Raw genomic sequence first — 12,583 nt, 5'->3', positions numbered from 1 at the left:
ACCACCTCTTACACTCTTGCTCCCTCGCTCACCATGTGACACACCTGCTTCCCCTTTGCCTTCCGCCTTGATTGGAAGCTCCCAGAAACCCTCACCAGAAGCAAATGCTGACACAATGCTGCTTCTACAGACTGCAGAAACGTGAGCCAAATAAATCTCTTTCTTTAAAAATTACCCAGTCTCAGGTATTCCTTTATAGCAACGCAAAATATACTAACACCTGCTCCAAGTTCTCTAATTTCTTGAAAAGCTGTCCAAATTCTATATGGTATGCCTTGCTAATGTATTCTTATGCCTTTTATAACCATGACTTTTTATTTAAATTTTATCCCTACATAATAGAGTACTATGGGGGGGAAAAAAGAATAAAAGCTAAGCTGTGCTATATATCATATAAACTTAGCCCATTAGCTATTAAAAGTTAACCTCTCCTTCACACAAGAAGTTCTAGCGCACACATGCACAAATAAAAATAAAAATCTGCTATATAAAAAAGTTAGAAGAATGAAACTCAAAGGATACCAGAATGGACAGCAGAGAAAACTGGGTCAACTGGATAAACAGCATAACAATGCTTTTCCCATTTGAATTCTGCTTTAAAATGACTTCTAAAATTAAAAATCTAACTTAAGCAAAAAATTATGTCTCTGAGATAAAATTCATTTTAATAAAAGTAACACTAATTCTGTAGTTTATGTAGTAAAGAAAAATAAGCAACGACTTTATGGGAAGAAATTCACAAGAACAAAATGTTTTGGCTAAAATTCAGAAATAAAATACAAGAAGCAACACTTCTCACTAAATGCTTGCCTATTGCCAATTTTAGATATACATAAAATTCAATTAAAGGCAGGGGAAAGACTGAATAATCTCTCATCAATGATTAGTGAACAACAAAAGAAATAAAAGAAAAAGGAAAGGTGAAATATATACTACCTTCACCCTTTCTTCCTTGGAACAGCTAAGAATTTTTGGTTTTTTCTGTGGGCATAACAGTGAGCTAGAGGTATAACTAAATTTATTTAGTTCTTAATGGCAACCAGATATTAACTTCTTTTTTCTTATTTATCTCCCACCTCATTTTAACTGCCTCTGCTAAAAAAATTCTTTTATTTCAATGTAAAACAAAACATGACAAATGTAACAACTATGTTTTGAATTTAAAACTATTTTTATACCCCCTTACCATCCCAAAAATCAATCACCATACTGATACTTAATTAGCTAAACATCTGATATATATTCTGTAAAACCAGCAGTACCTAATTTATTAAATGATGTCATAAATAAGGAAAATCCAAATACCAGTCATGAAAGGCAAATTTAACCCATAATATAACTAGAAAAACACTAACAATAGCTCTTAACTTGAGGCCCAAAGTAAAGGTAAGAAGGAAAGATAGAGTGATTACTCTAACAGCTGAAATAGCATCCACAGCATCAAAGAAAAATGGTCTCTAAGTGCTCCCAGGAAGTACTCTGGGGAAAAAGGTAATAAATGACACAGGAAAAAAAGAGGCAAAAATAACAATGTGAAGCAACAGGGGAACAAAGGAATACTACCATAGACATTATTCATTTGAGGAGTATTTACAAATTGGGGATTACCTGAATCAAACAACTTAAGATAAAAAATTAAACTTAAAATATACTTACGGATCAATAGAAACTTTAATACAGGTCATGTTCTTATCCCTCTGTTTATTGTCTGCAGCATTAACTACAAAATTAAATATCTCGGTGAGTAATATACAAAATTACATCAATAAACAAAACATGGTCACAACTGTATGTGCATCACTGCTTACTTAATATAAACATTTACATATGGTAATATTTAATGACAATACTACAAAATCTTATTTCCCAAATAATATTCCTAAATTTTATGTCATACCAAATTACTGTTATATTTTCCACCACTAAAAAAGGAAAAAGTATTTTAATGATATATAAAAACAAATTAAGAGCAAACACCTGTGTTTTATACCACCCCCACCCCCATCCAGGTCTAAAAATAAAAATTTTAATTATATTTTATCTTGGTAACTAATAATTACTTTCTATTGATCTCCTCCAATAAACTAGTGATTTTATAGGCAGATTGAACTCAAACCAATTATTTTTGAATTACAAAGAAAGGTCCTAAACACTCTTAGAAATCAAAATTCTAAACCTTATGCACTATAGCTGACAGTAAAAATATTTTCATATTCATTAACCACTGCTTCAAGAAAATTTGAACAGAAACATAAAAGAAATATGTTCTTGACAAACACTGTTTGATCAACCTAAAATAAATAGGAAAATAGGTGGATAGCTGGGAGGCAAGAACAAAGATATTACATGTAACCAGTTTTACTTTCCTATCCTTTTCCTAAAGGCCAAGAAGCAGCAGCTCAGAGAGACCCATACAACTCCTCTGGTTTAAGAAACTTCAAGTTGCACTAATGAGGTAGCAGAGCAAAGAATCTCTAGAAAGCCCTTGGTTAAAAACATTTCCAAAGTACAAGCATTCTTTAGAAATCAATTAGACATTCACACTTCATTATAATTTAATTAATCATGTGATTTGCAGGGGACAGAGATCACTTAGAATAGTACTAAACTTGGGTGCCCAACAGAAATAGCTGATTTGTTGATGGAAAAACACAAATTTACATGTCCCACCTCCAACTCACTGAACCTGCACTATCAGTCCCTTACATCTCCATATTTAACATGCCCCCAAGGTAACTGTTTGCCAGCAAATCCCAGATGACTACACATACAGGAGTACAGATCAACTATGGGATTACAAATAAAACACATTCATTTTATAGATGAACAAAATGAAACGCAAAGATATGAAACACAGACATATGAAAATATTACAGCTAGTAGTATAAATTTTCTGAATAACATTTATATTCAGGATAAAAGCCAGAGATATACCTTCAGAATTTATACTAGTAAGTCTGGCTTTATAGAGACAGAGAGATATTAACAGAAACAGATGCATTAAATCCTAAACAAGTACTCACCCAAAATTTCATCAAAGATCTTGTATAAACCTGGCACAAAGGTAACCTCTCTGCAATTCATCCCTACATCTTCATCATACACCCACATTACCTGCATGGAGAGAAAAATTCAAAAACACTTTTTTACTCCATAAATCTTTCACATCAATTTTTCATAGTATAAATCTACATTATGTTCATTTACTCCATGTAAATATTTAGTCCTTCAGAGTAAAAAAAAAAATATGCAATTTCAGTAATAGTCAACTTCACTACTATTATATTTAAATAACCTCAAAACTGAGAAATTATTCATTTTGTATCAAGTCTATTTTCTTATTCATAAAGTCAGCTTTAATATAAAGCACCAACAATTGTTAGAAATAGAATTTAAATAAAATAGAAAAATACAAAAACATATTTACTTTACACTTCTACTTCATACTTTATATCTTCCTATAGTGTGGGCAGCACAGAGCAAAATAATATGAACAAAGTGTGATTTTGGACTGGACCTAGCTTTGAATCCCAGCTCTTAAACGTTGAGAAATCTCAGCAAGTTACTTAAACTTATTTGAGGTTTCCCTTCTTCATCTATAAAATGGAGATAACAGTACCTACTTCCAAAAATTTTTAGGATCAAATGAGATAATATATGCAAGCCAAGTCCATAGGAAGCATTAAATAATAGTGCATATATATAAACCTTAGAAGGTACTACCATTAAAATAAACCATAGCATGCACTTAAGGACTTTTAAAAAGTTCACAGGGCACCATTTTATACTACACTTCTTTCTTCTGATAGTTTTAATCTCCAGAAGGAAATGAAGACATTTCTACTTCTAGATCTCTCACCCAACTTTCCTCTTGAACACAGACACATGAAAGTATAGACTTGTAAAAGCACATAATCACAATAATTTCATCAGTATATTAAAAAGTAGATATAGATACACATCTAATTTCAATAAGTTTTAGCAAATAATTACCTGGGTCAATGGCTCCACTGACCCAATGTATGTATCGGGACGAAGAAGAATGTGTTCAAGTTGTGTCTTCTTCTGATACACTCTCTCAACAGACAACTTCTTTGAAGAATCATTTTTGTTTGCGGTCTCCGACTCTTCATTTTTTGCAGCATTGTTCTGATCAAAAAGAGTCTAAAATTAACCAAAAAATCAAATTTAAATAACCTACCAAGGGGTAAACTAAAATGTGTATGGATACATGACATGGGTTTTATTTTTTAACATCAAAATTATTTTTCAGACTCACCCAATATTTAAATTCTAAAGGGAACACAGGTCAATTTACTGACAGTCTAGTTTTCTTTATAATACAGCATGAAGCTATAGTTTTGCCTGAGCCCAATATATGGGTACAGTAATCAGAATCACTAGAACAGCCTCCACCTATTCAATCCAAAATTATAAATATTTGCCAATTCTGGAAGATATCAAGTTAAGTTTTGTGGTCCTCAAAACTTCCCAAGGAATGTAAATTCTACCCAGGTTACAGTATCACAAGGACTGAACCTGACTAGCTGCATACATCCCAAAAGCTTCTAAATGTAGATTCCCTGCCATTAAGCTACGGAAGACTATAGTAAGAGATGGACAAAAACAGCCCCCACAAAATATTAACCTATGTAGTTAATAAACATTGATATCATTGAGAATAGCACGGTTTATGAAATCCTTCACACATTTATAGGTCCTGCCAATAATTCCTCACGTATCAGCTCTGGGTGCCCCAGTATTGCAGTACCCTATGCTTCCAGTTTCTCTACTAGTTACAAGGAGGCAGAAGTTGGTAATCCTCACTCTACCCATTCCCACAGCAGACAAGGATGCCAAATCAAATTCTCAAAGTCTAGAGATTCTTCTGTCTTCTTAATACCAGCTGAGAAAACATACCTCTCTCCTCTAGAATTCCTTAATGCTAACAAATATGACATCCAATAAAAGAAGGGTATTATAATGGCCTATTATTTTTCAGAGTTAAAAATAACTCAAATATACAATGAACATTGAGATTATCTTCATAGGCCTTAAAAATTTAGAAGTGAAAGAAACAGAAGACAAAATAAGACAGGTAATTTCGTGCATTTAAACAAGCAGTATACAACTGCAATTCAGGTCCTAAACATACCATCTTTTAAGTTATTATTTTTTAAAAATACATCATCACATATGTTTAAAAATCAAAATGCATGACCTCTGAGTAGTCTCAACCGAGACAAGAATTGAAACATATCTGCATGAGAGCCCATGATGTAAAACTAAATAAATAAATAAATAAGAATTGGAACATACATACCCTAAAGAAATTCAAACATTAATTATAATTTCCTAATGCTATAAATTTTATATAAAATTAGAGACTTAATAAGGCTTTAAAATAAGAGTCCTAAAAATAACTTATTCTACTAGACTCTACACTATATTCTTATACATGCCTTCATTTATATAAGTTTACTCATTAACACCGCTCAAGGGTCAATTGAAAACAGTGGACAAAGGAAAATAATTCTGTTTCATAAGGTTTTCATATTCTTCTTCTGCCAAAAGTTAGATGATGAACTAGCTCCCAGAAATATACACTATATTTTAAAAATACCAGATGTTCCTTGCTTTTTATGAAGTGACAGTTGATTAATTTATAGAAACAAATCTAACAATAAAAACTAATTGATTTTAAAAATGGATCCTCAAAATAGTTAGAAGAAAGATCATAATGACTAAGATCCATTCTTTAAGAAAGTGCTCAAGGATGACAGATGCTATGGAAATCAAAAGTGAGTAACTTTTTACCATTAACTTAGTACTGCAATTTCAAGTTTGCAATTATTGGCATAAAGGTTAGGGACATATAATAATCATAGAAGTAAAGGCTTTCCTACCCCTGACTACTCCTCCAAAGCAAACCCCATCATGAAGAAAATATTTTCAAGATTAGACTCAACCAGGGGTTCATGCCTACCTAATTTGGACTTGTGCATTGGTCCTGATGAGTTACACTGAACTAAAGTAGCACACGGGGATGAAAAACAGGAGTAAAGCCCTACCTCACTCCTTTTCTAAGAATTTACAACTTTTACCTTACTTCCTTACTAACAATTGCCACCTTTTCCTTCCTACATCTTTTCCCAAATGGGTATTTGAGAAAAAGGAATGTTTGGCTTGGACCCACCAGAGCCCTATCAAGTTCAAAAAGTTGTCATTCTTCCTAAGATAATGTCTCAAACATCAGAAAACATGTGAGTAAGGTCAGCAAGGCAAAATAGGAAACCTCAGACCCTCCTTTCTCCATGAAGATATGTATTTAACAACATACAATCCAATTGCCTTTGTGAGAAATATGGAATACAATTAAGAGGTTCCTGTATCCCAGGTGAGCACAAAACCACAATCAAAGCCCACAATCTCACACACACATACACACTTGTGCCAGCAAGGGAAGATTGGGAGGAAACCCCCAATTTCCAATTTCTCCCTGGGGAGGGAAAGAAGTTGAATATATTCCAATGGGGTGGGAGGTACTACCCTAGAAACTGGTTTCTGTCTTGTCTAAATCTAAGTACTGATAGGAACAGGGTACCATGTTGGGGACCATTGAGAACAAAGGCAATCAACCTGCTTTGGTCTAGAAGCAAAGTCTGCAATATCAGAGATAGACACAAGGTGGAGCTCCAGTACCATGGCTTACTACAGCACAAGTGAGAAGTCACAGTATAGCAGCAGGCAGACACCGCGAACATCTCCTAAGTAAACACAGGCAAACCTCTTCAATTAAGAGATTATACACACAATGCTAGAGAGGACACATTGCCAGAAATGATTTGCAAGGTGTCTAGATTCTCTAGCTAGATTAAGTGGATGAAGAAACTCCTCCCACTATAAAACCAGACCGCAAAGACTGGAGAGATAGCTGAGCTTTCGAATGTCAAGGTCCCAACAGAAAATGACAAGCTATACAAAGAAACAGGAAAATATAGCCTTAAATTAGAAGGAACAATTAAATCTCTAGGAATTGACCATAAAGAAATGGAGATATATGAGTTACCAAAAAATTCAAAATAACCATTATAAGGGTACTGAATGAATTAAATGACCACAGAAAAACAAGGGAACAACAACAAAAAAATCTGTAAAGCAATGCATAAACAAAAGGAGAAAATCAACAGAGAAACTATGAAGAAGCAAGCATTATTTCTGGAACTGAAGAATACAATAACTGGGTTAAAAATATACTAGAGAGACTCAACAGTGCACTTGATGAGGCAGAAAAAAAAATCAGTAAATTTGAAGATGAGACTTTCAAAATCACTAAGGGAGAGGAGCGAAAAGAAAGAATGATGAAAAATAAAGAGAGCCTAAAAGATTTATGGGCTCCAGCAGTCAGAACAACATGTCTAATATATTATGGAAGTCTCACAGAAGATCGGAAGCAATGGGTGAACAGTCCATTTTGAAGAAATATGAAGGAAAACTTTCCAAATCTAAGGAGAAAGATGAATATACAAATTCAAGAGGCTCAAAGAACTCCAACAAGGATAAATCTAAAGAGACCTATACCAAGACACATCATAATCAAACTGTCAAAAGTCACAAAGAGAGAATCTTGAAAGCAGCAAAAATGAATCATCATGTACAAGGGAGCTTCTATTATATTATCACCAGTTTTTCAACAGAAGCCTTGCAGGCTAGATGGAAGTGGAATGATATACTCAAGGTGCTAAAAGAAAACACTGCCAACCAAGAATATCACATCCAGCAAAACTGCCCTTCAAAAATGAAGAAATTAAGGCTTTCGTAGGCTAAGGGAGTTCATCACCACTACATTTGCTGAACAAGAAAGTCTGAAGGGAGTCCTTCAAGTTGAAGCAAAAGGACAAAAAAATAGCAAAACAAAACCAAACAAAAACATAAAAACCCCTGGTAAAGGTAAAGTCCAAGGGGAATTCAAAAAGTTCACAGAAAAATTTAATTAAAAGATAAAAATAAAAAAACTTAAACTGTGTTCCTCAATATAAGCTTCATCAAGGTTAAGGTACTTTTGTAAGCAACAATATCAGCTATTTAATCCATCCCTAAAGAACTAATGGTCGTGGGAATTTAGCCATGTCAATACAGTCCTTTTTTTTTTTTCCTTATATTATTTGAAGAAAAATGGGTGCCCTTTATAGATTTTTTAAGATTAGTAAACTAAAAGAAGTCAGATGGAGCCAAATCAGGACTGCAAGGTGGATGTCTAATCATTTCCCATTGAAATTCTAACAAATTGTCCTAATTTGACAAGAGGAATAAGCAGGAACACTGTTGTGGTGGAGAAGGACTCTGTGGTGGAAAAGGACTCTGTGCTAGAGAAGGACTCTCTGGTGAAGCTTTTCCATTTTTCTGCTAAAGCTTTGGCTAACTTTCTCAAAGCACTCTCATAAAAAGCAGATATTATTGTTCTCTGACCCTCCAGAAAGTCAGTAAGAAAAATGCCTTGAGCATCCCAAAACATTGTTGCCATGACTTTTGCTCTTGACCTATCCACTTTTATTTTGTCTGGACCACCTTCCACCTCTTGGTAGCCATTGCTTTGTGTTTTCTCTTTAGGATTGTGCTGGTAAAGCCATGTTTCACCTTCTGTTACAATTCTTCAAAGAAATGCTTCAGGATCTTGATCTCACTTGTTTAAAATTTCCATTGAAAGCTCTGCTCTTGTTTGTAGCTGATCTGGTGCAAAAGTTTTGGCATCTATTGAATGGAAAGTTTATTCAACTTTAATTTTCCAGTCAGAATTGTGTATGCTGAACTGAGATGTCTATAATGTTGGCTATTGTTTCTGCTGTTAATTATCAGTCCTCTTCAATTAGGACACAAATAAGATTAATACAAATTTTTTCCTCACAAATTGATGTGGATAGTCTGCCACTAAGGGCTTCATCTTCACATCATTTCATCCTTTCTTAAAACAAGATATCCAATTGTAAGGTGCTAATTTTTTCAGGGCATTATCCCCACAAACTTTTCATAAAGCATCAATTTCAATACTTCTTCCACCCAAACTTCACCATAAATTTGATGTTCATTCTTGCTTCAATTTTAGCAAAATTCATATTGCCCTGACAGGGATGGTTTTCAAATCGATTCTTATCCTTCTTAGTGCCACAAACTAGATCCTGTTCAAACATGTTATAACAAGTTAGTAGAGTTTATTTTGGTGCAAACATTTTTTTAAATCAATGCATAAGTTTTTTTATAATACATTTTCCATGAACTTTTGAATACCCTCTTGTATACAGGCAAATATAGAATCTTCTAGTAATGTAAGTATATAGATCACTTTTAAATACGGTATAGAATTTTAAAAGAATATAAAAAATAATTATAAGTCTATGTTATATGATACACAACATAAAAAGACATAATTTATGCCATCAATAAAAAAGTAGGGAGAGCAGAGGTATAAAGAAGTAGGGATTTTACGTGCACTTGAAGTTGTTATTAATCTAAAATTGATCACACTCACTTTAAGACGTTTTATGTAATTGCAGTGGTAACCACAAAGAAAATACTTATAGAATATACAAACAGGGAAATGAAAAGAATCAAAACATGTTACTACAAAAAAATTAATGAAACACAAAAGAAGGTAGCAAGGGAGGAAAGGTGGACAAAAAATTCTATACGATGGTCAGGCACGGTAGCTCACGCCTGTAATCCTAGCACTCTGGGAGGTCAAGGTGGGAGGATTGCTTCAGGTCAGGAGTTCAAGACCAGTCTGCGCGAGAGCGAGACCTATCTCTAGAAAAAATAGAAAAATTAGTCAGGTATGGTGGCATCTGCCTGTAGTTCCAGCTACTTGGGAGGCTGAGGCAGAAGAATCTCCTGAGGTTGCAGTAAGGTATGATCCACCACTACATTCTATTGCAGGCAACAGAGTGAGACCTGGTCTCAAAAAAAAAAAAAAAGATCTACATGACATACTGAAAACAACAAAATGGCACTAGAAAGTCCTTCTATATCAATCATTACTTTAAATGTAAATGGATTAAGGACCCAATTAAAAGACATAGATTGGCAAACTGAATAAAAAAGTAAGATCCAACTAGATTCTGTCTACAAGAAACTCAGATCCAAGGACACATAAAGGCTACAAGTGAAAGGATGGAAACAAGATATTCCATGCAAACAGGAACCTAATGAAAGTTTGGTGACCATACTTATACCACACAAAACACATTTTAAGACAAAAACCTGTCACAAGAGACTGAGGAAGACCTTATATAACACATTAAACACCATGTGAGTTGTATTTAGCTTACGCTAGCTTTGAGTCCAGGGCCTTGTGAAGCATATGTTAATTCAAGAGCCACATGAACTATTTTTCAAGTTGCATGTAACTCACACACAGAAAACAATAAAAAATAACAAGTTTTTCATTAAATTAGAAAGGACTGTTTTGTTTTCAAAGTTTTTATTCTATTTTTGTAATAAAACAACCTGGCCCCAAGGAAAAATTTTTTTTCCTAGTGTGGCAGTCAATGTGATAATGATAAAAGAGTCAATTCACCAGGAAGTTATAATAATTACAAATATATATGCACTTCACATTAGAGCTCCCAAATATATGAAGTAAACATTTTCTTCAAGAAGAGAGAAACAGTAACACAATAATAGTAGATTTCAACACCCTACTTTCAGTTATAGATAGAACAAGACAGAAGATCAATAAGTTAACAGAGGATTTGAACAACACTATAGATCAACTGGACTTAACAGACATATACAGAACACTCCACCACACAACAGCAGAATACACATTATTCTCAAGTACACATGGAACATTCTCTAACACAGACCACATATTAGATGACAAAACAAGTCTTAACAAATTGAAGAAGATTGTAATCATATAAAATATCTTCTCCACCTACTATGTAATAAAATTAGAAATCAACAGAAGAAAAACAGGAAATTTCACAAATATGTGGAAATTAAACAACTCACTCTTATATAAATAATCAATGGGTTGAAGATGAAATCACAAGGGAAATTAGAAAATATCTAGATACAAATAAACACAAAAACACAACAGACCAAAATGTATGAGATACAGATAAAGCAGTACTACATTTAATATTAAAAATGAAGAGAAGAAACATCTCAAATCAACAACGTAACTTTATACCTCAAGAAACTGGAAAAAGAAAAAACTAAACCTAAAATTAGCAGAAGGAAGGAAATAATAAAGATTAGAGCAGAGATAAATGAGAGACCCAAAAAACAATAGGAAAAAAAAACAGTGAAACCAAGAGTTGGTTTTTCAGAATGATCAACGAAACTGACAAACCCTTAGCTAAACTAAATAAAAAAGATAAACCTCAAACACCTAAAATTTGAAATGAAAGAAGACACCATAGCTGATGTCATAGAAATAAAAAGGATTATAAGAGACTTATACAAACAATTATACAGCAACAGATTAGACATTTTAGAAGGGTCAGTTCCCAGAAACATACAATCTACAAAGATTGAATCATAAATTTAAAAATCTGAACGGATCTATAACAAGTAAGGGGATTGAAGCAGTAATCAAAAATTTCCCAACAAAGAAAAGCCCAGGACCAAAAGGCTGAAAAATTCTACCAAATATTCAAGAAGAACTAACACCAATCCTCCTCAAACTCTTCCCAAAAAACTAAGAGCAGGAAATACTTCCGGAATCATTCTATGAGGCCAGCATTTCCAATACCAAAATTGGGCAAACACACAACAGGAAAACTATATACCAATATCCCAATGAATACTAGCAAACCCAATTCAACAGCACATTAGAAGAATTATATGCTATGACCAAGTGGGATTTATACATGGAATACAAGGATGTTTGAACATATGAAAATCAATCATTGTAATAAATCATATTAACAGAATAAAGGGCAAAAACCATGTGATCATCTTAAGTGATGCACAAAAAGCATGTGACAAAATTCAACACCCTTTCCTGATAAAAACACCTAAACTAGGAATAGAAAGAAACTACCTCAACATAACAAAAGCTATATGTGAAAAGCCAACAGTTAACATCATATACACTGGTGAAAGACTAAAAATTTTTCCTCTAAAATCAGGAAAAAGGCAAGAATGTCCAATCTTGCCTATATTCAACATAGTACTGGAAGTCCTAGTCAGAGCAATTAGACAAGAAAAGGAAATAAAAACCAGCCACATTGGAAAAGAAGTAAAATTGTACGTTCATAAATGGCATGGTCTTATAGTAGAAAACCCAAAAGTTTCTACCAAAAAAAAAAAAAAAACCTGTTACAACTAATGAATGATTTCAGCAAAGTTGCAGGATATAAAATCAACACACAAAAATCAGTTGTGTAATACAGTAATGATAGCCAATCAAAAAAGGAAATTAAGAAAACAATCCCCTTTACTATAGCATCAAAAGGATAAAAAACTTAGGAATAAACTTAATCAAAGAGGTGAAAGACTTGTACAGTGTAAACTACAAAACATTGTTAAATGAAAGAAGATAAAAATAAATGGAAATAAATTCCATTCTCATGTACTGAAA

At 33.4% G+C, this 12,583-nt stretch overlaps 1 protein-coding gene across 3 annotated transcripts in view; it reads right to left on the bottom strand.

Annotated features, from left to right (window-relative positions):
• TOP2B (DNA topoisomerase II beta) overlaps nucleotides 1-12,583 on the bottom strand; it is a 63,736-nt gene that overhangs the window by 41,038 nt on the left and 10,115 nt on the right. For 2 of the 3 annotated variants that reach the window (XM_045537857.1, XM_045537869.1), the window contains exons 2-4: nucleotides 3,994-4,164; nucleotides 3,024-3,114; nucleotides 1,657-1,720 (exon numbers count right to left, since the gene is read on the bottom strand). In XM_045537857.1, the coding sequence (XP_045393813.1) occupies nucleotides 1,657-1,720; nucleotides 3,024-3,114; nucleotides 3,994-4,164 (326 nt within the window). The remainder of the gene's footprint in view (nucleotides 1-1,656; nucleotides 1,721-3,023; nucleotides 3,115-3,993; nucleotides 4,165-12,583) is intronic. The other variant, XM_045537864.1, reaches the window with a different exon arrangement.

The sequence above is a fragment of the Lemur catta genome, chromosome 1 (genome assembly GCF_020740605.2).
Source record: "Lemur catta isolate mLemCat1 chromosome 1, mLemCat1.pri, whole genome shotgun sequence".
Lineage (NCBI taxonomy): Eukaryota > Metazoa > Chordata > Mammalia > Primates > Lemuridae > Lemur > Lemur catta.
The sequence above is the reverse complement of the archived record's forward strand: the minus strand, read 5'-3'. Positions and strand labels throughout refer to the sequence as shown.